Source organism: Mastigoproctus giganteus, chromosome 14, assembly GCF_048544385.1.
Source record: "Mastigoproctus giganteus isolate SK-2022 chromosome 14, ASM4854438v1, whole genome shotgun sequence".
Taxonomy (NCBI): domain Eukaryota; kingdom Metazoa; phylum Arthropoda; class Arachnida; order Uropygi; family Thelyphonidae; genus Mastigoproctus; species Mastigoproctus giganteus.
In genome coordinates, this window is record NC_143588.1 from 42,278,586 (window position 1) to 42,305,573 (window position 26,988).

The 26,988-nt window shown below is 37.1% G+C and overlaps 1 protein-coding gene across 1 annotated transcript in view; it reads right to left on the minus strand.

The window, feature by feature from the left end:
* LOC150075083 (uncharacterized) overlaps positions 1–26,988 on the minus strand; it is a 175,539-nt gene that overhangs the window by 108,587 nt on the left and 39,964 nt on the right. Inside the window, exons 7-8 of the mRNA XM_090389087.1 lie at positions 21,413–21,481; positions 4,027–4,123 (exon numbers count right to left, since the gene is read on the minus strand). Coding sequence (XP_090245213.1) covers positions 4,027–4,123; positions 21,413–21,481 — 166 coding nt within the window. The remainder of the gene's footprint in view (positions 1–4,026; positions 4,124–21,412; positions 21,482–26,988) is intronic.

Genomic DNA, 26,988 nt, shown 5'->3' on the forward strand with positions numbered 1-26,988 from the left:
TTAGAGCTACCTACTGTGGTAACCAGGTAGTTCTAAAGTTTGAATCACTTAGGCTGGGGTTATTTGGATAATTTTGTTATATATTACAATTAACTTATAACTTTCAAGCGTAATGGTATAGCCTAATACATATAAAGCAAACTTGGTAGTTTGGAAGCATTACTGCTGTGTAACTGGTATATCGATAAGAACATTCGAATTTTAATTATATATAATTAATAACATAAATTTCATAGCATAAGTGATGCATAGTGCTATTACTGCTTAGTGTAATATACACTGAGTGATCACTGAATTATGACCATCTACCTAATACTTTGTAGGTCCTCCTTTTGCCCTCAGTACAGCAGCTATCCGACATGGCATTGATTCAACAAGATGTCAGAAGCGTTTGAGAGGTATGGCCAACCAAGCTGTGTGTACTGTGGTCAGCAATGCAGGTATGGAGGCGATTGGTGTATCAAGATGCCTGATATGTCTTTCCATAGTGTCCCACAAGTTCTCTATGGGATTGATATCAGGGGAATTCGGAGGCCAATCGATATGCTGGAAGTCAGCACTGTGTTCCTCAAACCATTCCTGCACAACAAGTGCCCGATGGCTCGGCGCATTGTCATCTTGTAAGACACCATCGCCATTCGGGAAAAAGTGTAACATAGTGGGGTGTACACAGTCAGCAAGCAGTTGATGATAGCAGAGACCACTGATACGTTGTTCCACATGCACCAGGGGTCCAAATTCCTGCTAGTGAAACATGCCCCACATCATACAACCGCATCCACCGGCCTGCACTTTTGATACCATGCATGATGGATCAAGAGCCTCATGTTGTTGATGCCAAATATACACAACCATCCACGGTGTGGAGTAAATAACGTGACTCATTTGACCAGCACACCTTCCAGTCTTCTAACATCCAGCTTGCATGCGCTTTGCACCAGGTGAGTCTTTTACGCCAATGAACCTTGGTTAGGAGAGGATGCCGTAGGGGTCGTCTGCTGGTATAGCCCACACGTGCGACACATGGTCATGCCAGTTATTGTTTCGGGTTGGACCATGTTGTATTGGGTAGTCAACTCTTCAGCAGTGCTGCACCTGTTTGCCTGTACAAATCATCGGACGGAGCGTTCACCTCTAACATCAACCTTTCGTTGACCTTTGAAGTTTTGCCGTCGAGTCATCGTTTGACCATTTTGACGCCAGTCCTGGTACACATTAACTACAGCAGCTCTCGGACACCCCACCAGTTCAACCGTTTGGGAAATCGAGGCACCAGCTTGTCGAGCACCCACAATCTGTCTTTTATCAAAGTCCGATAAATCCTTCCTTTTACCCATCATGCTCGGAATTTTACTACCTATTGAACCACTGACACCTTATCTACGCTACATAGGTTGACTAACTCTGCACTCGCATACTCACATGGTCAACAGGTCGCATTCAGTTTTCATAAGGGTGGTCATAATTTAGTGATCACTCAGTGTATTTTAATCATATTGAATTTGAAAGAAAATCATGCCTCAGACACCAACAGAAAAGCAAAGGGCTCAAGCCAGTGAGAGTGCCACGGCTCTGGGGAGAACTGATAGAGGCAGTTCTCTTAATCATGGCCTTATGAAATATACAGCTTGTTTGATGTTTACAGAGCTACTAGGAATGGAACATAATATTGGCAAGGGAGGGGATGTCTTTGTGTGTTCTCGATGTAAAGAGCAGCAAAAGAAGTAAGCAAACCCTTAGCCATAATTATTAGGTTACCTTTAGATTCAGGGGAGATCCCCACGGACTGGAGATGTGCAAATATATCCCCAATTCACAAAGGGGGATCAAAGGATGACACAAGTAATTACAGACCAGTTAGTTTAACTTCTGCTCTGGGGAAAATAATGGAGTCACTGGTTAAAGAAGCAATACAGGATCATCTAGACAAGACTGCAGTAATAGTTCAGACACAGAATGAGTTTGTTAAGGGGAAGTTTGTCTGACCAATCATTTGATTGGATATTATGTTGTCACAAAGGAACTGGATGCAAAAAAATAATTTTGATATCATATAATTTGATTTCAGGAAAGCTTTTGATACTGTTGCACATGGAAGACTGCTGTAAAAATTGGAGCAGTATGGCATTAAGGGCAAGTTGCTGCCATGGATAAAGGGATGGTTGAGTGGGAGAAGACAGAGTGGTAATCAATGGAAACTGCTCTTTGTGGACTAATGTTATTAGTGAAGTCCCCACCCCCCCAGGGTTTGGTGTTGAACCCATTGTTGTTTTCTATATTTATCAATGATATTGATGAAGGTATATGAGGTTTAATGTCAAAGTTTGCAGATGATACAAAGGTTGGCAGGTTTGTTAATGACAGTACGCTACTGCAACAGGATCTAGAAAAGTTCGGCAGAGAGGTGGAAAGTTTAACATTGAAAAATGCAAAGTACTGCATATGGGTACCCCAGAGTAATGTACCAACTGTATGGTACACACTCAGGGTAATGGAGAATGAAAAAGACCTTAGGGGATGAGGTAATTTTGCAATTAGATACGAAGTTTTCTGAGCAGTGCAGACAGACTGCCAGAGCAGCTCATGGGGGTCTTGTCAATGATATTCAGGAATTCTGCTAGCAGGGATAAGGAAGTGATTATCCCCTTGTATAAGGCAATGGTCAGGCCACACCTTGAGTACTGCATACAGGTCTGGAGGCCTCATTTTAGAAAGGATCAGAGCTGCTGGAACAAGTACAGAGAAGGGCAATGAGATTAGTTAAGGGAATAAAGGGTTGCCTTACCAAGGAAGGCTTAATTTCTGAAAAAACTGCAGCATCTAGAGAGTAAGCATCTGCGAGGTGATCTGACTAAGGTATACGAGGCCTTGAATGGGTTGAGCAGGCTTAATTCTCATGAGATTCTTCCTCTTGCTCAGATTATGCATCAAGTGGGCATAAATTCAAATTGAGGAAAGACAATTGTAGAATACATGTGCAGAAATTTGCCTTTAGCTAGCGGGTGGTTGATTGCTACAATAAACTTTCATCTATCATTGTGGAAGTTGATGGTTTAAATAAATTCAAGGAAGAACTGGACAAATGTTTGGAGTGAATGTATGGATGAAATGAAAAGTGGTTTTTTTTTTGGCTGTTGCTGTATAACGTGCTTTCTTCCATCATATCTGTCTATTAATGCTATCTTCATGGACAATCAAAATTCAGTCAATTCTGATGAGGTAATTGAACACAAGTGACTGAATCATTAGTTCTGGAAGTAGAAGGCAGTCAGAGTGAGGATCATCTTTGACAAACAGCCCACTAACCTTGCAAACTACTGAAAAGCCCAGTCCTCAAAATGTCATTTCAAAAGCTGTTTTGAAGCTGGTGATTAGAGTGCAAAATATTCTGAGTATACCATTTGCACTGTACTTTGACTTTTTGAGATGAAATTTGCGTAAAAAATGAGTGAAGAATATAAAAAAAATTTTTTATCCAGACATTCAAACAACAGAAAAAGGATATCAGTGAAAATGGGATGCAGCTATGATGGATAACTATGTGGGGGTGGTTCAAGGTGATCATAGAAGAAGAGATGCTTTAATGTTTCCAGCATTTTTTTTTGTGATTATACTCAAGTTACATGTTATGAACAAATTATTAAATTATAACATTTAGTAACTGTGCTGTTGTTCCTCCAGGCACCAAGTGGTCAGAGTAGAAGCATCTTTAAATGTATATATAGGTAATTCGTACACTATAAATAAGTTATTTTTTTACTGACTACTTTTTAAATTCACAACAGGTTGATAAAGGCATATAAGTTCATATAATTAATTTGAAATTGATCATTATTGGTGGGGGGGGGGACATTATTATCATTTTCTGCAATACCTCCAAAGGGCAAAATCACAAATATCTGAATCTCCCTCGTGAACCCTTAATTATCAATAATATTCAGTGAAAATTTATTTTTGCTATTCTGTTACGTGGACAAAAAAGTAAAATTAAATTTCCATATAAAGTAATTTGCACAACGTAAATACCTTTTGCTTTTGATGCTAGGCTACACTCTAACCTAGTTGTTTTCAATACTTTTTGAGATGCTGATTCTGTACTGAATTGGGCATTGCATTTAAGGCACTGTTAAGAGAAAAGAATAAAATAATGGATGACAAATATAGATAATGAAGGGTGTGTGTGTGTGTGTGTATACAAACACCTACTGACTTTTTTTCAAAATTAAAAAATTGAAAGATTTCTAATAGAAATCTAGCTTTAGCTAGAACATTCTGGAATTTCATTCCAGTACTGTCCAAATAGTGCTCCCAAACTTTTCTTCCAAATTAACAGAACTAATTATTGCATATCATGTGCTGCATTGTGTAAATTATGCATGTTGCTATGGAATGCAATACACTGTATTTTGAAGTTATGAATAGCAAAATCTGAGTGCAGATAAAAAAAAAATATATATATATATATATATATATATATATATACACACACACATAAAAGTGCATTACAGTTCATTTTTGCTAATTGCTCTCTGTGATTTATTTATCTTTATCAAACATTTTATTTTATTTTATATAATTTGTGCCTGATAAAAATTTTCAGGCACAAATTACCAAAGCAATTATAGTGTTCTCCCCAGAAAATTTTGCCAGCCAGGTGGGGAAGCGTAATACTTGGCAAAATTATAAAATTTTCTATTAAAAATGTGACTTAAGCGATCCAGAGCAAAAATTAATCGCATAACTTAATATTATATTGATTAATGATAATTTGTGCAACAAACATTGAAAAAATTTAATATTGGTTAGTATTATTAGGAACCACTGGGCGACAGTAATCACAATGTATTGATGTGGGAATTATTTAAAGATGTAACTATCATCTAAAGGGAAGGGCTTTTGCTTTCGTAAAGGTAACTACAGCGGTCTCAGACAGTTTTTAAATTCTGTACAGTGGGATCAACTGATGATGTTACCAACAGTGAATTCTAAATGGGAAGCTTACAGGGACTTAATTTTGGAGGCTACTAGGGCTTTTCCTAAACCTTGAAATACTATTCAAGATTTAGGCTAATTGGATGTCAGATGAATTAATGAGGCTAGTGGCATAGTCTGTAATCAAGTCACAAAGGAGGTTAGGCAGGCGAAGGCAGATTATGAGAAATCTTTGGCAAAGGATGCAAAGAAAAACAGCAAGGAATTCTTTACTTATATAAACTCTAAAAGAAAGGGGATGAATCATATTGGACCACTTAACACAGATGGGTTGACTATTGATGATCATGCTCAGGTAGCTGATAAACTGAATGAGTATTTTGCATCTACATTCACACATGAGGAGTTATTCAATGAGGGGAGTGCCAGAAGTTTATCAAATGCTAACAGGGAGCTAAGTGATTTTGTAATAACTGAGAGAAAAGTGGAGGAGAAATCGTTGAAGTTAAACATAAGGAAGGCACCTGGGGTGGATGGGATCTATCCAGTTATATTAAAGGAGGCAGCAAAGCAACTAAGCAAACCCTTAGCCATAATTATGAGAGCTTCCTTGGACTAAGGGGAGATCCCCATGGACTGGAGGTGTGCAACTGTATCACCAATTCACAAAGGAGGTTCAAAAGGTGACACAAGTAACTATAGACCTGTTAGTTTAACTTGTGGTCTGGGGAAAATAATGGAATCACTGGTTAAAGAAGCATTGCAGGATCATCTAGACAAGACTGCAGTAATAGTTAAAACACAGCATGGGTCTGTCAAAGGGAGGTCTTGTCTGACCAATCTGATTTGTTACTATGATGTGGTCACAAAGGAACTGAATGTCAAAAATAATTTTGATATCATATACTTGGATTTCAGGAAAGCTTTTGATACTGTTGCACATGGAAAACTGCTGTACAAATTGGAGAGGTATGGCATTAAGGGTAAGTTGCTACAATAGATAAAGGGATTGTTGAGTGGGAGACAACAGAGAGTGGTAATCAATAGACACTGCTCTTTGTGGACAAATGTTATTAGTGGAGTTCCCCAGGGTTTGGTGTTGGGTCCATTGTTGTTTTTTATATTTATCAATGATATTGATGAAGGTATATCAGGTTTAATGTCCAAGTTTGTAAATGATACAAAGGTTGGCAGGGTTGTTAACGACAATAATGACAGTATGCTACTCCAATTGGATCTAGATAAGTTGGGAAAATGGGCTGTGAAGTGGCAACTGGAGTTTAACATTGACAAGTGCAAAGTACTGCATATGGGTAGCATTAACCGAAGAGAAACTTACCAACTGGGTGGTACTACATTCAGGGAAGTGGACAGTGAAAAAGACCTGGTGGTAATTATGCAGCCAAATATGATGTTTGCTGAGCAGTACAGATGGGCTGCCAGGGCAGGTCATGGAGTCTTGTCAATGATATATAGGAATTTTACTAGCAGGGCAGGCAGGCAGGCAGGCAGGTGATAATCCTGTTACACAAGGCAATGGTCAGGCTGCACCTAGAGTACCGTGTACAGGTCTGGAGGCCTCATTTTAGGAAGGATGTAGAGTTGCTAGAACGAGTAGAAAGAAGGGCAACAAGATTGGTGAGGGGAACAAAGGGGTGCTCTTACCAAGAAAGGCTTAAGTTCTGCAAATTGCAGTGCCTGGAGAGTAGGCACCTGCGAGGTGATCGGATTGAGGTGTATAAGGCCCTGAATGGGTTGAGCAAGCTGAATGCTGATGGGATTCTTCATCTTGCTCAGACTAAGAACCTGAGGGAGCAGTTTCAAATTGAGGAAAGGTAGTTGTAGAATAGATGTGCGGAAATTTGTCTTTAGCCAGTGGATAGTTGATTGGTGGAACAGGCTTCCATCTTTTGTTGTGGAAGCTAATAGCCTAAATAAATTTATGGCTGAGCTGGAGAGGCATTTGGAAAGAATGGAGGGATGAAATGGGAAGGTTTTTTTGGCTGATGCTGCATAAGCTTGCTTTCTTGTATCGTATGCCTCTACTAATGCTAATTACATTTTTTAACTGAAAAATGAAAATTCCAACTCTTATATATAAACACATTAAATTTAACAAATAAGGTACTTTTTCTTTAAAAAGTAGAATGTTTTAATAACAAATTTAAAAAAAAAAAAACAATTTTATTAGAATTCGATATAAAAAAATAATAATGAAAAATGTTTAAATCTAAATGTCAAAATTTAAATGTTTTCTGATTTAACTTCTTACTCATTATGGGTTTTTATTTTGTTTTATTGCAATATATATTATTATATTTGTGCTACTGTACGGAGACCAAGACAAACAACGCATCTAACAGTGCACAGAATTTAATGTGATGTACTAGTATGTGGAATTATAATACTCAGCTTGCCATAGGGATGGTTGCAGAGTGAGTGAGTTGATACACTGAGTCGAATCAGAAAGTGTCCGAAAGATTTGTATAACAAAAGTGAATCTGAGTCGACTCAGTGAATCGCAGAATTCAACCAACATATTGATGCCGTCAACTGACTGGCATCTGGATTTGCAGCATCAAACTATGCAATGGCCGCATGACGTCAGTATGATGGTCAAATAGCGGGAGGTCTTAAACTGCATATAAATAAATAAATTTTTTCTGTTTATACCTGACCACTAGGCTATGGCGGCCTTTGTACTGGAAAGCTGAGTTCTATTGATCTTTCGGCATCCGATCACAATTCCAGCTGGATTGGTGTCTGCTCCTGTCACATTGACCTCGATCGCATAGTATGTTCGAATTAACATTGATCGAGATCAGTACCATACGGTACCACGAGAACCGCTTAAATTTTAGCCTGACCATCAGTTAAATATACTGGGCAGTGCACTCGTTCAATAGCTCCTGGGGAAAACACTGAATTTTTTTTTTTTTTTTTTTTTTTTTTTTGGTAGTTGTTGGTGCATCAGCTTCTGTGGCCATAATGCACCTCCCAAGGTTTTTGCACTACCTTGATTCAAGCCCGAGGCGGGATTCGAACCCACGACCTTTGGGTTGCTACGCAGGCACTTTACCCACCCGGCTAGCCCGGTCGGCCTCAATACTGAATTACCTTTAAAGTCATTTTAGTAGTGTTCAATTAAAAAAATAAAATAAAATAACAAGAAACAGAAGCAAGAATACTGCTACAGAATATTTTATTTTCATCAACAGTACAAGAGAATCTTCACAGGAAAAAAAAGTACAGGATTTTATATTGTCTTTTCTTTCTGTGACTGGCAGTGAACAGCTTTGCTAGCTGCAAGAAAGTGTTCTGCAACATATTTTAATATGCAAAAAGGCCGTTGCTCCAAACAAGATAACACATTATAATGGGTTTTACTGAGAATGTGAAATCTGGGTCAATTTATTGGTATATGATACAGATGTCAAATAACTTATCTAGACATCACAAAATGAAACAAGTGAGTTTATGTATAGTACCATACCTCACCCAAACACTATTGTGGCATAATAGTGTTTGGGCGAGGTGCACCACTGGTGGTTTCCCACAGTTGCGTCATTTTCTCTTCTGCAGTAAGACAGAACTCTGTAGAAGCCAGAAGTGTGAGTTGTGTGTCGTTTTATGTAAGTGTTGTGTTGCTCATCTGGCTTTCTGCCACAGGGCTCCCGGTGGGACCCCACATTGCCCACTCCTAACCTCTGGGAGGTCCCAAATTTCTGGCTGGTCTCTGCCAGGGTCATCTGAGCTTCCTGACAGACAGAAAAAAAAAAATAGGGAGGAGAGGAACAGGTAGAAATACAGGGGTGACAGTGAAAGAGCAATGGAGTCACCATCAGGCAAAGAAATAGGGAAGGGGATAGTGCAGAGGTTTGCAAACTTTCTCGGTTCACGGCGCCCTTACTTGTCCCAGTAATTTTTTCACAGCACCCGGCCAAAAGAAATACCTAACACAGTGGTTTTTGACCTTTCAATATATACCTATATAATAATTTTATTCTTTATATAGAGGTACTAAATAAAGATCAATTATAGATCACCACAAAATTAAAAAGATACGGTACAATGGATATTGTACCGTACCCTTTTATAATGAAATAAATATATAAATTTCAAATAATAACTTTAAGTAACTTAAACCCAAATTACACGGCATCCTGGCTGAAAACCACAGGGATAGTGGATTGAAAGTGCCTGTGTGGGGGTGCACAGGGTGTTTGCCATTTGGTGTGAAGTGTCCACTGACAGTGTTTCTTCGGTGGTGTCTCAATTGGGTTCTGTGAGTCTTTCCTCGGTAGTAGTCTAAGCCAGGTTCAGAGTAGTCTTGCCATTTTATAATTGCGGCATCCAGTGGTTATGCCAATTTGATGGTTTGTCCATGTTGGTTTAGATCAATGTGCAGTTTTGGAGGTTCTCTTGTTTTATGTTGTTCAAGTGTCTGTAGGGTTTATCAGTTTGCTCTTGAAGTTTCTATGCTTGTGGCAGGGTCCTGCACCTCTCGAAGAGCTCCTGGGCAAATTTTGTAAGAGCATTGTACTCATCCTCACTGCTGAGGATGTGGTGTTCTTGGTTGAATGGAAGATAGTGGATCCTGGTGATAAGTTGGCATCTCAGTTCCTCATAGATCTCGCAACGGTACATCAAACAGTCCCAGCTCTCAGGTGGGCTGCAGTGAGAGAGTGGGTTGTCAGTGATACCAAGAATGGTAAGTTTTTCTCTGATAGAGCCACGTCCTTTTTTTTTTTTTTTGGCTGATGCTGCATAAGCTTGCTTTCTTGCATCGTATGCCTCTACTAATGCTAATGTCCTGTGAGCAGAGAGGTGACAAATATGCCGTGGGAGAACTAGATGGGAGGTTTTGGGTAGACTCTTGTGACTCTGGGGATGAATTCCCTCATTATACTTTCTTTGGTGGAGTTTGTCCATCTGGTTTGACAGATTTGTAGGAGATGTGCAGCTAGATGTCTCTTTTTCTGCTTTGATGCTGTTTGCAGGATCTGCTGTATAGCCAAGGCAAGTTAGTGCTTGTCCTTTAGAAGGATTATTTAGCAGTCCTGTTTGCACAATTTCGAGGTCAAGGGCCAGCACCTGGAGAGCATAAGTGCTGACAATGCAACAAACCCTCGAGGTGGTCGGTAGGATTGTATGCTGGATTGTCTTAAGCGTTCTTCTATTGACAGCTGTTGTTGCCTTGTTAAAAATATATATGGGATGCATAATTATTTACTGGTATAAAAACAGCTTTGTAGAGTAGAGAAGTAGTATGGCACTTAGGTCCACAGTCCCGGTGTGTGATCCTGTTGACCAGGGCCATATAGTTACAAACTTTGGTTTGAAGATGGTGCAAATGTGGGGTGAAGGAAAGGTTTTTGTCGAGGATGATGCCACAGTGTTTGATCTGATCTGTTAGTTAAATAGTTGTATCTTGAACTTTTATTTGGGGGGGGGGGGGCTTGAATGTTCAAGGATCCCTTTAATAGGATGGAGCTCATTTTCGTTGGTGATATGTAGTATTTTTGTCCAGCCCAGTCTTGTAGGATGGTGAGTATGGTGTTTGCCATTGCCTCCATCTGCTACCTGGAGTCTGCAGAGAGAGTGAGGATCCAATCATCAGTGTATGCCTATGAATGCACATTTTGTAGATTTGTATTTTGTATTTAGAATTGTGTCCGATACAAGGTTCCACAGAACGGGGCCCAGGATTAAATGGCTATATGGTACATTACTAAAAACCCAAGTAAAGTACAGAAGAAAAAAAGTCCAAGAAAAGTGTGGTGTTATAGTTCAGTTGTTCTATGGATTTTTTATTTTCAACATAGTGCATGCAATATGGATCAGGAATAATACTCTCCCTCAAAAAACTAAATTAAAAAAAAAAGAGCAACTTTTTTCAACATTTCTCACACATGGTAAAACAATGCTTAATTCTGTAAATCATTATTTGATTAAGACATGTTTATTTTATATATTTTTAGTGCACATCAAATGTCACACAAGCTGGTGGATGGTGAACTGATCAGAAATACTACTCATGACTTCATAACAAACTCTTTACTGTCAGTGTCCATACACACAGTAAAAAAAAAAAAAAAAAAGTGGGTAGTTCCATTAGTTGCACAAGGTATGCAGCTATTAATAACTTAAATATAATTGTATTTGGAGAACCAATTGATCAAAAATAATGCTACTTAAAGAAAAGTTTTTCACTAAATAAAATGTATCTAGTTTTTTTGGGAAGCTGGATTTGGGATTTATCACAAAGGAAAAATAATTTCAAATAAACTGGAAGAGTTGGCAGGTATGTGTGTGCACACACACACACATGCATAAAAACTCTAGAGCAGTGTTTACCAACCTTTTTATAATTACACCACCCTTTTAAGATTTACTTTTTATATTATTTTTTACCATATAACAATGGATAATAAAACCTTCAATGATTTTATTTCATTAAACAAGATTCTGATTGGAATTTTGTAGGCACATTCCTGAAGTTATCACCATTTTGAGTCTCATAGTGCAATGCAGATAGTACTGAATCCTTTTGAATTCAGCACTATCACACTATAATTACTGTGGTTCTGCACTACTTACAGAATAGGTTCTTTGTTAATAATCTCCTCCCCTCTCCACCAACAAGTAAATTTTCTTATATGAGGTAACAATATTCCTAAACAACTTTCATACATGAATATATAAGAGAATATACTTATCCTAAGTATACAGGCTGGCCTCGATTAACGCGATTAATTCGTCCCTTGAGCGCATCAATCGAATATCATAATCATAATCAATAGGAAAAATTATAATTAGTCCTTGACCTTCTGGAATGTCCATAAAGAATTTTAAAAATACCTTTTAAATAACTTTTTAACTGTATACAATGTAAAAGATAATGAAAATAATTATGGAATTAAATGTTTATTGCATAAAACAGCGGTTCCCAAACTGTGTGCCACAGAATACTTTAAATTTTCGAGGGAAACACAGCGATACTCGACATCTGTCAGACACTGCACGAACTACTAGCTCGAGAGGTAGTTCACAGTTTCAGCATTTCTTATTAAGTTGTTTGGACCTAACTACTAAACGGAACTGTTAGGTATTTCTTTTGGTCTGGGTGCGCCTTGAAAAATTTACTGAGACACAAAGGGCGTCGTGAACCGAGAAAGTTTGGGAACCTCTGACATAAAATACACAATGAAGAAATGACTGTTGCGGAAATATTTGAACAGTGTTGACTTTCTCTTTTCATCAATCAATTTCCGATAGCCGACAACAAGCTTCTCTGGGTCCTGGCAAAATAAATATTGTAGAGAACCTCAAACCTTTTGTTTGAGGTTCTATGCGATATGAAAGATTTCATCTAATTCTTTTACCGTTATCTCCTTCACGGTAACATTTTCATCTGGCTCATTTAAAAATTTGAATTTTTACGCAAGTGTGCATTGATTTTATTAGCAGGAGACAAACAAGTAACACGTCTTCTTCTGATGGTTGATGGAACACACTGAGGTGGGCAGCAGGCAAACGTTTGTTTATTGACCGTACGACTTGCGGTAAGCTTAGCACGCGATTCAAATCTTTTTCAACTATCGCATAAAAAAAAAAAAAAGATCACGTAAACTGGAAATTTGCATCGTGTAAAGTGAAAAGCAGTATAATTTTTCAAATAGCGTTAACTGAAAATCGCTTTATGCGAGGCCTGGCTGTATTCAATTACAACCAATAAAAAAATTCTTTCTTTAGAAAAAATGGTGAAAATACCACATCCCCTTTTAGAAGGACAAACAGAATTTTAGAAAAAGAACTATAGGATATCCTACTACAGAAACAAAACATATTCACTCAATATCAATTTAGAATATGTATATAACCGATATTAATAAGGATTTCAACCTGTACACCCTAATACAATCATTTCTGTTGTTCTTAGGAATATGATATCAACTGAAGGAAATCCACATATCAATGAAGGTCAGATATGAATAAAAGGAAGTACAAGTAAAGTTCAATTTCCATAATAATTAGACCAATTATGTGAAGGGATAACATCTCTCAACATGTTTACAGCAACTACACCTGAGAAGATTAATTTCTATGAGCCCTTTCCAAAGTATGTACACATATACTGCATTTTCTGGACACACAGTAGACCATGAGATGCACTAAGGTTTCAGAAGGCGAATTTTTGGAAAAATATTTTATCGCTTATATCGAAAACACAAATTCACAAGTTGTTACTAAACAATATGTCAGTGTAGAATGAATTTAGTTGCTGGAGAATCCCCCAAACTGGTTACTCTTGCTATTACAATGTTATGATGTTAACTTTTCTCTTCAAAGAGCACGTCATCTTCAGGGCCATCAAGGACATTGCTGATTCCGTATTTATTAAAAGACGTTTCTACAAGAGTATGGTTTACTGATATTTTTCTTATGAATAAATGATGAGTGCTAGTAATATGCATAAGCCCTCTCATAGATACGCCAAGCAATGGCAACATACAGTTTCTTACAGTTCCAAAAATACCTTCTAATTGTAAAAGTGCAAGGGAATTTTTGGCAACATTTTCCAGGATAAAATGCATCTTATGGTCCAGAAAATATGTATATGTTATTAGTGTGTGGGCCAGGAGGAGTATGTATGTATGTATGTATGTATATATTCTTTTTCCAAAGTTGTTTAAAGTACAATTCAAATAACATGTCCATTTATACATGAAATGTCTTGAAATCTTCCAGTAAGTGCTCATCTCTTATTCATATTTCCTGTAGAAAAAGTTTAGAACACATGGTAGAACAAAAATAGCTTTTAAAATTGGAGAAGGAGGAGATCTCACACCTGTCAGCCACTGTCTGCTTTTGACTTACAAAACCTGAACTTCTCTGAATTCAGATCTAAAAATTCCTGAAACTGAATAAAATGATTCATAAATATGTATAGAAATTTTATTTTGGACAATAATTTCACTCCAACGTTGGGAAACCAAGTCAAAATAAGAATAAATTAAGTGATAACTTTAAAGGATTGAACAATCCTTTAAAGACATTATTGAGGAGCCCAGATATGTTTAGGGAGCTCACTTATGAAGGCTTAAAGAAGTTCTAAGATGATTAAAATCAACTTTACTTTTTGTTTCACTTGTTAAACAACAAAGATCACCATTGCTGTATATATATATATAAAAGGACAATCTGAGAACAATTAGTTATGACTGTTAGACTGTGATAGATAAACAAAAGAAACTATTTTTATAAAATAGTTTCTTTTGTTTATCTATCTTTTTCTATGTTTATCTATGTTTCTTTAGAAATGATGCAATGACACATTTTTATATAATGGAGATAATGATATTAAATGCTCCAAAACTACTATATTAAAACATCATTTATTTTAGTATTAACAACTAGTAATCCAAATGAAGAAAAGCTACAGCACAGCTGTCAAAGTAATGCCCAAGGCTACACTCAATGATGCAATGAGACAATTTCATTTAATGATCTCAAGAAGGTACTGTCATGAAAGTCAGTGCAAAGAAGCAGTATACTTGTGTTAAATTTCAATGCCAGGCCTCCTCTTCCTCCATGATTTCAAAAACCCCAATTTCATTCTGTGTGCATTCATTTTGCAAGTAATTTTTCTAAGTTCACATATGTGAGCATTCCTGATTTCAAAACTTCACCACTGTTATCAGACATCCCACACCAATGTGATTCCTGTAGTAGTAATGGCAAATGATACAAGAAAGCAAGCTTATACAGGGCATCTCAAAAATATTGGTACAAACATTTAGGGGAGGTAGGTAACATCTAAAGGAATGTGAATCGCATAGGAACCCATAACCGGAAACGTCACGGGAAAGTAGTAGCAGAGGCACAAGAAGCAGAAATGACACAAGATAGTAATTAGTGGAAAACATTTATTTGACATAATATTAACAATGGAGTACAAGATGGATGCATTTCATGATGTTACAACAGATGCTCGAAGGTTCCACCATGTGACGCGATGCATGCGTGACACCGACGCAGCATGGATTGGCGGACAAGGTCGAACACATCTGGAGTTTCTTTGACAGTAGCAGCAGCGAAGACAGGTCTCGCCATGAGATCCATTTCCATCTCCACAGGCGATTCATACATGATAGATTTGAGGGGACACCCCCCACAGAAAGAAAGCAAGGCTCGATAAATCAGGTGAGCGCGGGGGCCAGGCAACGGGTCCACCACGTCCAATCCATCGACGCCCAAAATGCCTGTTCAAATGGTCACGAACACACCTTCCATAATGGGAAGGCACCCCGTCACGTTGAAACCAAATGTTGCATCTCACATTTGCTGGAACATTGTCAAGTAACCCTGGTAGAACTTGTTCAAGAAAGATCTGATATTTAGCGGAGTTCATGCAGGATGGTAACAGGTATGGGCTGACTAAGCATTCACCGACCATACCTGCCCACACATTTATTGCGAAGCGATGTTGTGCCGCATGGGGGCGCACACCGTGTGGGTTGTCGTGAGCACACACATGAGCATTGTGCTGATTGAATAAGCCTTCCCGAGTGAAATAAGCCTAATCCGTGAATAAAACATGGGCTGGAAAATTAAAGTCTTGAAAACTTTCTTGGAGAAACCACTGTGTAAAAGCCACACGTGCAGGATGACCTTGGGGGAGCAGTAACTGAACCCTTTAGAGATGAAAGGGGTGTAAGGAATCGTTGTGCCAGACACGCTGTACACTGCAATGAGACACTCCTAAGGCAGAGGCAATGGCACGTGTGCTGGTAGTAGGATTATTCTGGACGGCATTCAACACACTTTCTTCCATGGCGGGAGTTCGCGTCGAATGTGGTCTGCCTGCACTACTCCTGTTACCTCTAAATGATCCATAATCGCACAAATTTTGATACACACGTGCAAACAAACGTTGGTCCGGTACATGTCTGTCTGGGAAGCGTTCTCCATAAATTCGTTGAGCGGCTCGTCCATTGCCCTCTGCTAATCCACACACTAGGTGCATGCTTGCCAGCTCACAGTTTGTATATCGATGCATGCTCTTCGTGCGGCGACTACTGCTTGAATGAGTAAACCAGAAATTTTCCCTCTCGCAAACTGATGAACAACGCCATCTACCGACTTATGGTGACGTTTCTGGTTATGGGTTCCTATGCGATTCACATTCCTTTAGATGTTACCTAATTCCCCTAAACGTTTGTACTAATAGTTTTGAGACATCCTGTATAGCATCATCAAAAAAAAACAAAACACACTACACACTTATCCCATCCATATCCTGCAAGAATTTGTCTAGTATTCTTCCTTGAATTTATTCAAACCATCCACTTCCACAACAGATGGAAACATATTCCAACAATCAACCACCCACTGGCTGAAGGCAAACATCCTTTCTCTATTAAAATTTATGCCTCCTCATGTGTGTAGTCTCAGCAAGAGGAAAACTACCATTCACATTCAGCTTACTCAATCCGTTCAAAGCCTTAAACACCTCAATCAGATAAATCCGCAGGTGCCTAATCTCCAAAATCTGCAATTAGCAGAAATGAAGCCCTTCCAGGTATGCGCACCTTTTGTTGCCTTCACCAATCTGGTTGCCCATCTCTGCACAAATTCCAGCAGTTTTACATCCTTCCTAAAGTGAGGCCTCCAGACTTGTATACAAAACTCAAGATGTGGTCTAACCGTGATCTTGTACAAAGGTATGATCACCTCCTTATCCCTGCTAGAAACGTTTCAGTATATCATTGACAAAACTCCACGAGCTGCTCTGGCAGCATGTTGGCTCACCTCAGAGAATTTCATATGACTGCACAATTACCCTCCCAAGGTATTTTTCATTCTCCACTACCCTGAGTGTAGTACAACACATTTCATACATTACTCTGGGATTACTGCTACCCATATACAGTACTTTGCATTTGTCAATGTTAAACTTCAACTGCTATTTCTCAGCCATGGTTCAATATCACTAATAAATATTGAAAAGAATGGGTTCAGGCCTGAACCCTGGAGGATTCCACTAATAACATTAGACCATGAAAAGCAGTTTCCACTGATAACCACTCTGTGTATTCTTCAACTTAACTACTCCTTTATCCATAGTAGTAACTTGCCTAAATTTCTCCACTTTTTTATACATTAGTCTTTTACGTGCAATAGTATCAAAAGCCTTCCTGAAATCCAAATATATGATATCAAAACTATTTTTGCATCCAGTTCCTTCGTCACTGCATCATAGTAACCTATCAGATTAATTAGACAAGACTGTCCCTTAACAAATCCATGCTCTGACTGCATTACTTCTTTAGCCAGTGACTCCATTATTTTCCCTGGAACAGATGTTAAGCTAACAGGTCTGTAATTACTCATCGCCTTTTGATCCCCCTTTATGAATTGGGGATACATTTGCATATCTCCAGTCCATAGGGATACCCGAATCCAAGAAGGCTCTCATAATTATGGCTTAAAAGCATGCGTACCTGCTTTGCTTAATATGATTGTATAGATCCCATCTAACACCAGGTGCCTTTTTTATGTTCAGCTTCAACAGTTACTCTTCCACTTTATTTTCAGTTATCACAAAGTCATTTAGCTCCTCATTGGAGTATGATAAACTTCTGTCTTCCCTTCCCCTAAAGAATTGATCATGTATGAATGCAGATATAAAATACCTATTCAATTTGTCAGTAACCTGAGCAGGGTCATCTACAGTGAATCCACTGACATCAAGTGGCCCAATGTGATTCAATGTTGTTTGTAGTAGTAGTAGTAGTGGCATGTGATGCAAGAAAGCATGTGTATGAGCTTATGCAGCATGAGCCAAAAAAAAAAAAAAAAAAAATCACATCATTCCCTCCAAATGCCTGTCCAGTTCCTCCTTAAATTTATTCAACCTATCAACTTCCACAACGACATATGGAAGTTTGTTCCAGCAATTAACCACCCGTTAGCTAAAGGCAAATTTCTGCACATCTATTCTACATCTGTCCTTTCTTAATTTGAATTTGTGCCCCCTTAGGTTCGTAATCTGAACAAGTGGAAGGATCCCATCAGAATTTAGTGTGCTCAACCCATTGAAGGCCTTATACACCTCAATCAAATCACCGCGCAGGTGCCTAGTCTCCAGCCACTGCAATTTGCAGAACTTAAGCTTCTCTTGGTAAGAGGATCCCTTCATTCACCTCACCAATCTTGTTGCCCTTCTCTGTACACGCTCAAGCAAATCTACATCCTTCCTAAAATGAGGCCTCCAGACCTGTACGCAGTACTCAAGGCGTGGCCTGACCATTGCCTTATACAGAGGGACAATCACCTTCTTTTCCCTGCTAGCAAAATTCCTATATATCATTGACAAAACCTCATGACCTGCCCTGGCCGCCTGTCTGCATTGCTCAGAAAACTTCATATCTGACTGCACAATTACTCCCAGGTCTTTTTCATTTTGTACCACCTTAAGTGTAGTACCATACAGTTGGTACGTTTCTCTGGGGTTACTTCTACCCGTATGTCTTCCCTTCTACTGCTAATATTAAAGCATAGAAGTCTTCACTGTTTTTTTTTTTTTTTTTTTGCATTTCTTTGTCAGAGACTGCTCATAATCTGTGTTAGTTTGCCTAAACTCCTTTGTGATTTGATTACAGACTAATTTATATATACCATACATTCGCCTGATTTCTTCTCTGCCACTTGCCTCAATAGTTCATCTGAAATCCATTTAGATCTAAGCCTTGAGCAGTATTTCTTCATTGGTATGAAAGGCCGAGTAGCTTCTACAATTACTTCTCTGAATGCTTCCCATAATTTGATTTTGGTCACATCAGTTGGTCCCACTGCATAGAATTTAAAATCTATCTGAGACCACTGTAGTCAGCTTCACAAAAGCAAAAAACTTGACAGTAGTTATGTCTTTAATTAAATTCCCCATTAGTACACTGTGATCACTGCTACTCAATGGGTCTTTTACATGCAGTTTCTTAATGCATGTGGAATGACTGCTGATAACCAGATCAAGAGTACTGCTTCCTCTTGTTGCCTCTCTAACATGCTGCTGTAGAAAACAGCCATCTAAGAAATCAACCTGAACAACTGCAGACTCCTGATTTAACCAATCATCTTTATTTTGTATAGAATACCTTGCTGTTTATAGGAAATTATTTAGTATGAACCAGAGCTGTAATGCTCAATATGTTCTACATTGATATCAATATTTGTAAAATAATAAGAGAAGTTTACCTCAATATAGTATGTAGAACACTTCCATATGATACTCTCCAGACATTAAAAAGAAAAAAAATCGAAAAACTTATGTTAGAGTAACAAATAATTTAAAAACAATTAAAAATCAATTTAACGCAATTAAAAATAAGAAAATTAATTAAAACAATTTAACGAAAAAAATTGCAAAACGATTTTCCTTCCTGAAGCTGACAACACTTTTTTACCGTATGTCATGATCACAGGAATGAAAATTACTGCATAGGGGTGAGAATGAAACTTAAACAGGGGTTATTTGTCTTCACGCATGTGCATAAAAGCCCACGAATTGGAGATGAGATAAGGCTGACGAACATTAACAGAATGTGTAATTTAATTTCTACTGTTTCTGCAATTAATAGTCGCATATAATTACGTTGGACACTAAGTATTTTGGCCTCGTTAAATAAAAATGTATGTTTTTTGTTAAGGGCGTGAAAGGCTAATTCTGACGCTGCTGAACGAGAAGTACAAACTGAGGCCGCATGTTGATTAACACGAATATTCAAAGGAAAATGCATCGAACCCTGGTAAGATGAGTCGCAATCACCGCAAGAAATGTTGTATACCAGGTCATTAATTTGTGTTGCGAATGAGGAAAGGACTGAGCAATTGTTCAGTATAGTGTGTAATTTTTTTAGAGAGTAAATCTTTATTGCAACTAAATGAATACAATGTACATATATAGATTTAAGTGAAGTTGCAATTGTCCCGTAACGGCCAACTTGGCCTGGCCACAATTTTAAATTCGGTATCTTTAAAGAATCTGTTAAGCTGTTTGTGCCACTGTTCAACAGATGGGACAGAAATAAAATATTTTTTGATATTACTATTGTTGGTTGGTGTAGTATTTTGTATCCTCTCCTTAGCTTGTACCCTAATTCGGTTTATTGTAGCAAGGGGTTAACCTCTGTTTAAGAATCAACTGGTTAATATTTGTATTTCTGAGCCCAAAGCAGATTCCGTCGTTGAATATTTGTAGGCATTTAGAAATTGATTAAAGATAATCGATCTTTTGTAGGTGAACGGGTGATAGCTGTTATGATGCAGAAACTCAGCATTTTCATCCTTAGCCACATATATAGCATTATAAAACCCTTTAGACAGGCGATACAATTTGGCATTAAGAACTACAATACATTATTTAATAACCTTAAGGATAGTAGACAATAACAATTTATTCTCACTGGATGTTACCTCATTATATACGAATGCAAATGTTGAATACACATTAGACATTATTTTGGATATGTTAAATAATAACTTGATACCAATTAATTATACGAGGCTTCCTATTAAGGAAATTTTTCGCTTAAACTGTTAGTTGAGGCCAACTATATCATCTTTCGAGACAAAGTGTACAAACAAATTTTTGGTTTGCTAATGGGATTGAGCCTGAGCGGTTTAATATCGGAGATCTATCTCTCAATGATTGAGCACATACATTTGATGCCTTTTCGACCCCGTATCACATACTAAGGGAGGTATTTAGACGATGTTCTAATTATTACTGATAGTAGTACTATCCAAGACATTTTACATTCATTTAATAATATTCATTCTAGGCTCAAATTTACAGTGGAAAGGGAGCATGCGCGAAGACAAATAATTCCTATTTAAGTTTCATACTCACCCCTATGCGGTAATATTCATTCCTGTGATCACGACATATGGTCGAAAAGTGTTGTCAGCTTCAGGAAGGAAAATCGTTTTGCAATTTTTTTTGTTAAATTCTTTTAATTAATTTTCTTATTTTTAATTGTGTTAAATTGATTTTTAATTATTTTTTAAATTATTTCTTACTCTAATGTAAGTTTTTCGATTTTTTCATTTTAATTTCTGGAGAGTATCATACAGAAGTGTTCTACGTACTATATTGAGGTAAACTTCTCTTATTATTTTACAAATAGGAAATTATTAAAGGCATGGGATTTCTTTTTCTTTTCTTTTTTTTTATTTCAATGAAGGAGTTGAAATAATTAGGTAGTTAACATTACCCTGTGTTATGTTTTTCTGTCTTGATGATGTTTAAAAGGTTTTAAAAAGACTAAAATGTAGAACTATGAATTAAATAAATACATATTGGTTTTTAAGAAGAAGAAGTATTCATTTGAACCTTGAGGACAAGCCACAAAATCAATAAAGACAGAAAAATATAATAATTTCTGAATTAAATTAACAACATTGAATATTACATTACCTGTAGTTCAGGATCTGCTACTTGTAATACCCTTGAATTAGCAACGGCCTTGACTATATCCAGCAGTTTCTGTATACAGAATATTATATTTATCATACATATAATGCTATAAAAAAGTGCGCGCGCGCACACACACACACACACACACACACACACACACACACACACACACACACACACACACACACACACACACACACACACACACACACACACACACACACTTCTTTGAGAGCATATCAAATATAGTGGAGTCTGAATCCTCAAGCAGCATTTCAGAACATTTCAAAAAAAATTATCATTGCAGTGTGACAAATGCTGAAAGATACGGGGTCTGTGTTCACAGTACAGAGCACAAGAATTTTTCTAAATGTCTTCACACTATTCAAATTTATACAGATCTATGTTAAAGGGTTAGACTGTAAGACTACTAAAAACTGCTCTTTTAATATAGATTTATATAATTTTCTTTATTATATTTTGTAGCTACTAAATATTAATTACTGAGCAAGTTTTGTTAGAACACATTACTTGGTTGATTTGTTAAACTGGCAGTGTGCAGTGCAAAAATGGTTGCACAAAAATTGTGTTAAAGGTTCATCACTGCAACTTTCTTTATCTTTCTAAATATAGACCCAGTTTTACTGGAACAGCTTTTGAGGTGAAATTTTATGGATTTTGCAGAGTACTGCATCTGACATACAAACATTTGCATGTCAGATGCAATGTGACACGCATTACATCAAACCCTGAAAGACTGCCTGTATCGGCACCTCCGTAGCCAGGGGGGCAGGAGCAGCAGTGCGTAGCACACGCTTTTTGATTAGACCGGGGTTTGAGCCTGTGCCCACCAAATACGGAGGATGCGGAGAGGTCAGGGAATGACCACCACATATCCCCGGAGCAATATGGCCTTAGTTGCTAATGCTCCTAAAAACCAAATAACAAACATAACAAACAAACTGCCTGTATGGGTATGTATTTTTTTAATATTTATATACACAATACAGGGCATTCATTTTAAAAGTAAACCCAAAAATGATAAGAGGAAAATACAATGCTGTAAGTGTCCTCCATTGTTAGCAATACATAAATTCACTTTTTTTGATCATGTTGCAAATGACATGACAAACAGTTTGTGCTGATGCACTCCTAACTGTATTTTCAATGCTTTGTGAATTGCTCTCCTAAGCTTTCTGCTTTGATAACATCATAGAAAGAAGCCTGGGAATTAAAAATCGGGAGACCTAGGTAGTCAGCTCTTGCTGGTTGATGTTGACACTCACAAAACTTCTTTGCCGTCTTGAAAACTGCAGCTTTGCATGCATGGTCAGTGTTAGCGAATTTAACAAATTTTTGTTGACATTCACTGTAACACTTCGTTTCTGAGTAAGTTAAATATAAAAACAAAAACAAAAAAAACAATGCTGTTCAATGATATACGGCATGATCTTTATTCATTTATTCACTGGTAATGATGCATGTGATTTCAAACAAGGACTGTAACAAACTGAACACTTGAAATGCAAACTGTCACTTTAAGTCATGTAACATGCTCCACTAGTTCCCTCAAATAATTACACCAACTTTAATACAAATAACATAGGTTTATTTTTAAAATAAACAATTTGTATATAAGAAGAAATATACAGAAATCCATAATTTTTAAATTTTCAAGCATCATTCAGTATTCAAAACTTGAAATAAATTCAAAAATTCCCTCTGTTTGGGAAGTTTTAAGAATTGTTGAACTTTGAAATGACAAAGTGCTCCATCTTCCTGAAAAACAGCATTGGCTTCAATTCTTAACTGACTTAGTTCAGAAATAAAAAAATAAAAAAAATCCTGTTGCATTGCAAGGTAACTATCATAATTAACATGGAACTGAAACACATCTTTACACGAACCAACTTGTACAATGACTGAAATGACTAATGACGTTTACTCTTTGCATGCTGGTAGAGGGGGGTTCAGACTACACAGCAGGAGGGCGTAACGATTTACAGTGTGGTCACTTTGATGGAAACAAAATTATTCTCGAAACTTTATTGTCACACCTCGTGTATATATAAATCCAGAAGATATACGCTATTCACCTAAAAAAATCCAGAGGTGTATACCCCTGGGTTTAAATTACCTCTTTTGCAGCTTTTGTAAATAAAATTGGATAGATATGATCAGCCCCAGCTGCTCTGTTCACTTTCAGCTGCAGTAATTTCTCTTCCACCTTCTTCTACTTCTTTTGATGCATCTCCTATTGGAGGTTAGCGATCATCACACTATACTTATCTCTGTCTTGGGTGAGATGAACTGGAGCAGCTTTTGAGGTGAAAAAAGATCTTCAGTTGATCTGCCAGTCCAGTTGCAGGTGTTTTTCAGCCAAGAAAGTTTCCTCCATCCCACTTCTCTCTTTCCCCCCTCTATTATTATTTGAAGCAATTTATATTTCACATTTCTAAGGATGTCTCTCAGGTAGGCAGTTTTCCTTCTCTTTACTAATCTCAACAATTCACATTTTCTTCCTGCTCTTTTCAAGACTTCAATGTTGGTGATTCTGTCTATCCAAGATATTTTTAGCATGCATTTTGTAGATCCACATTTCAAAGTCATCTATTTTGTTCATGCTTGATGGTTTCAGCATCCAAGTTTCTTCCACCTTACTTTCTGTTATTACAAAATCATAACTCCCAATCAGTATTTAAATACGTTTTCTAGCCTCATCTCTGGAGATTTCACGTGTGAATGAAGATATATGGGTGCTTACTTTTCCAAATTATGAAAAGCTTTTTTTTTTATTTTTTTTATTTATTGTGCTTGTCATATTGTATATAATAAATACAGGCACTCTTTCTTTTTTGCTTTTTTCCAGCTCGTGAATGTTCATTTCTGAATAATAAATAATGCTCAGGCATTGCTCTAAAATAAACACCAGTTTCATCAGTGTTGAAAATAGTCAGGACTAAATCCTTCCAGTAAATTAGGTAAGACATTTTCCACCAGTTTTTGTGCTGAACTGTATCTAAATCTAATTTTTTTTTTTTTTTTGTGCATAATGTTGTGTCTTTCCTTCCACCTGCTTAGCCATCTGTAGGCTTAAAACAGTTTGAGTTCATTTTCAAATTCCTATTCCTTTTTTGCGTATGATATTTGTATTGATAGGAGCATTTTTTTAATCTTGCATTTGTGAACCATCTCAGAAGTGCTTCTTCCAACAAGTTCATTCTTTTCGCATCTTTTTCTTTTCCTGTTCAGATTGTCATTCTCAGTCACTACTATTTCATGTCTTTTCTATTTTTTAAGTTTAGCCAAAAGAGGGCTGCAAAACACTGAGTTTTAATGTGCTTCTCTCTGACTACACTTAGGTAAGGCATCATAAACATATACTGAGATAAAGGGTGTTGCAGAAGGAATATGCTCCAAATATAATTTAGAAAAAAAATGTTGTCAATTGATAAAAATAGCAAATAATATAAATGTACAAAAATGCCAATTAATTCAAATTTAACAGTTGCCCCCTCAACATTTACAAGTACAAATTATGTGAAATGCCACTAGAGACAGAGACTAAAACCAGCCACAACAATGTGACCAATAGCACAAAATAAATATAAAATAAAACACACCGACCATTGTGCCTGAGCTTGTCAGAAGGCCACAAGGCCAATGTTTGTACTAATTAGTTAGTTAGTTTTTGATTGGTAGACAATTACATCTGAACACACAAAACAATCATGAACTGGAATTGTCTGCTAGATTGACCTTGGGATACATGCAACAGGCACTAAATGTAATGTACTCATGATGGACAAGGAAATTTGTCCAAGGCCATTCTCGTATGAATCATTATATTCTCAAATGAAATATTCTGAAGTGAATCTTGTAGCAACCATTAAGGTAAGAACTTAAATTAAAAAAATATTACAGAAGGTAAACTGCCTAAATGTGAAAAATAAAATATCCTACAAGAACTGACTTTATGAAAGTAAATTTACACAATATTAAAATAACTTTACAGAATTCCAGAAACTAAGTCATTACTTATGCATGCACATCCACACCAGGAACAAGCATAATGAATTTATATATTATGAGACAGCAATCCAATTAGTGAGCATTGCTGTCTAGCTTTTGTTCTTGTGTGAGTTGACACTACAGTAGAGACAGCAATACAGTCGAGTAATCATGAAGTGGTACTGAAAGTACCATCAAACACCTAAGCAGTATCTGCAATTATTCCTAGCAAGAAATAAAGTTTTCACTATACAGGGTGAAATGCTCAATTTCTCCATGATAACAACACTCTTGCCTTGGGAGTAGTAGAGATACTTTAGGAAGAGTTTAGTCACCAGTTATGCTGATCTACATTACACTGTTAAATTGCTGGTCAGACATTTATATTCCATTCAACAAGAGATTTAATTATGGTGGTAGGCTCTTGTGGAGATAAATACAGTATTGTTAATTTGAAGATTTTACACATCTCTGCATTTGATTTTTAAATTGCCTGCATTGAAAAAAAATCTACAATCTTTATTACTGGGACAGTAATGTTATTGATAACTGAGCCAACAAATATGATGTAAATACCTCATGAACTTGAAAAAACTATTGTTTAATACATTTGAGTACATTGTGCCATAAAATTAGAACTTCAGTGCCTTTACTGCTATAATCATACCTTAACACATTACAGTGGAGGAAATGAGAGAAAGTCATCTCAGATATTTTCTGAAAGCCATGTTAAGTAAATTCCAGAATTAGGTAATCTTATATATATTTTTAGTAAAATATATAAGATTTTTTTATTTTTTTTTATTAAATTTTAGATTTATTTTTTTTATTAAAAATTGCATTTTTAATAAAAAAAATTGATCTGACTAATCATGCTTTGTACATGTTGATAATAAATCTTCAAAAAAAAAAAAAAAGGAACGATTTTATTAGACAAATTATTAACTAATATTATTATTTACTGGGTTTCAAATTTTGTTCTTTTGTCAGTTTTGTCCCAAAAGAAATTATCAAAGTTCCTGTTTGCCAATATTCCATGTTAGTAATTATTACTCCACCTTCGCCATGGACGGTCCCAAGCCCGGCTGCGAAAGGAGGAGGGTGGTCATCCTGCCGAAATGACCAGAACCGGGAAACCGGGGAAACTAGGCAAGAAACCGCATGAAATTCGGAACAAGAAAATCCGACTCTTCCGGACTTTGATCCTGCCCATTCTTCTTTACGGATCGGAAACATGGATTTGTCTCAAGTTAGATTTGAACAAACTTGAGGTATTCCAAATGCGATGCCTGCAGCAGATCTTGGGCATCTCTCTTCGCGACCGCATCACTAATGATACCATCCGCGCCAGATGCCAACAGCAACCAACCATTGCCGACCAAATCCAGAAGCGAAGGCTCAGATGGTTTGGCCACGTATGTAGAATGGGCACGAACAGAATACCATCCACACTCCTTTGGAGACAACGACCCACCCAATGGAGCATACAACGGACCGCGCCTAGGAAAACGTGGGCCAAGCAAGTGGAAGATGACTTGAAGAGCCGACGTCTCGACCTTAACCAG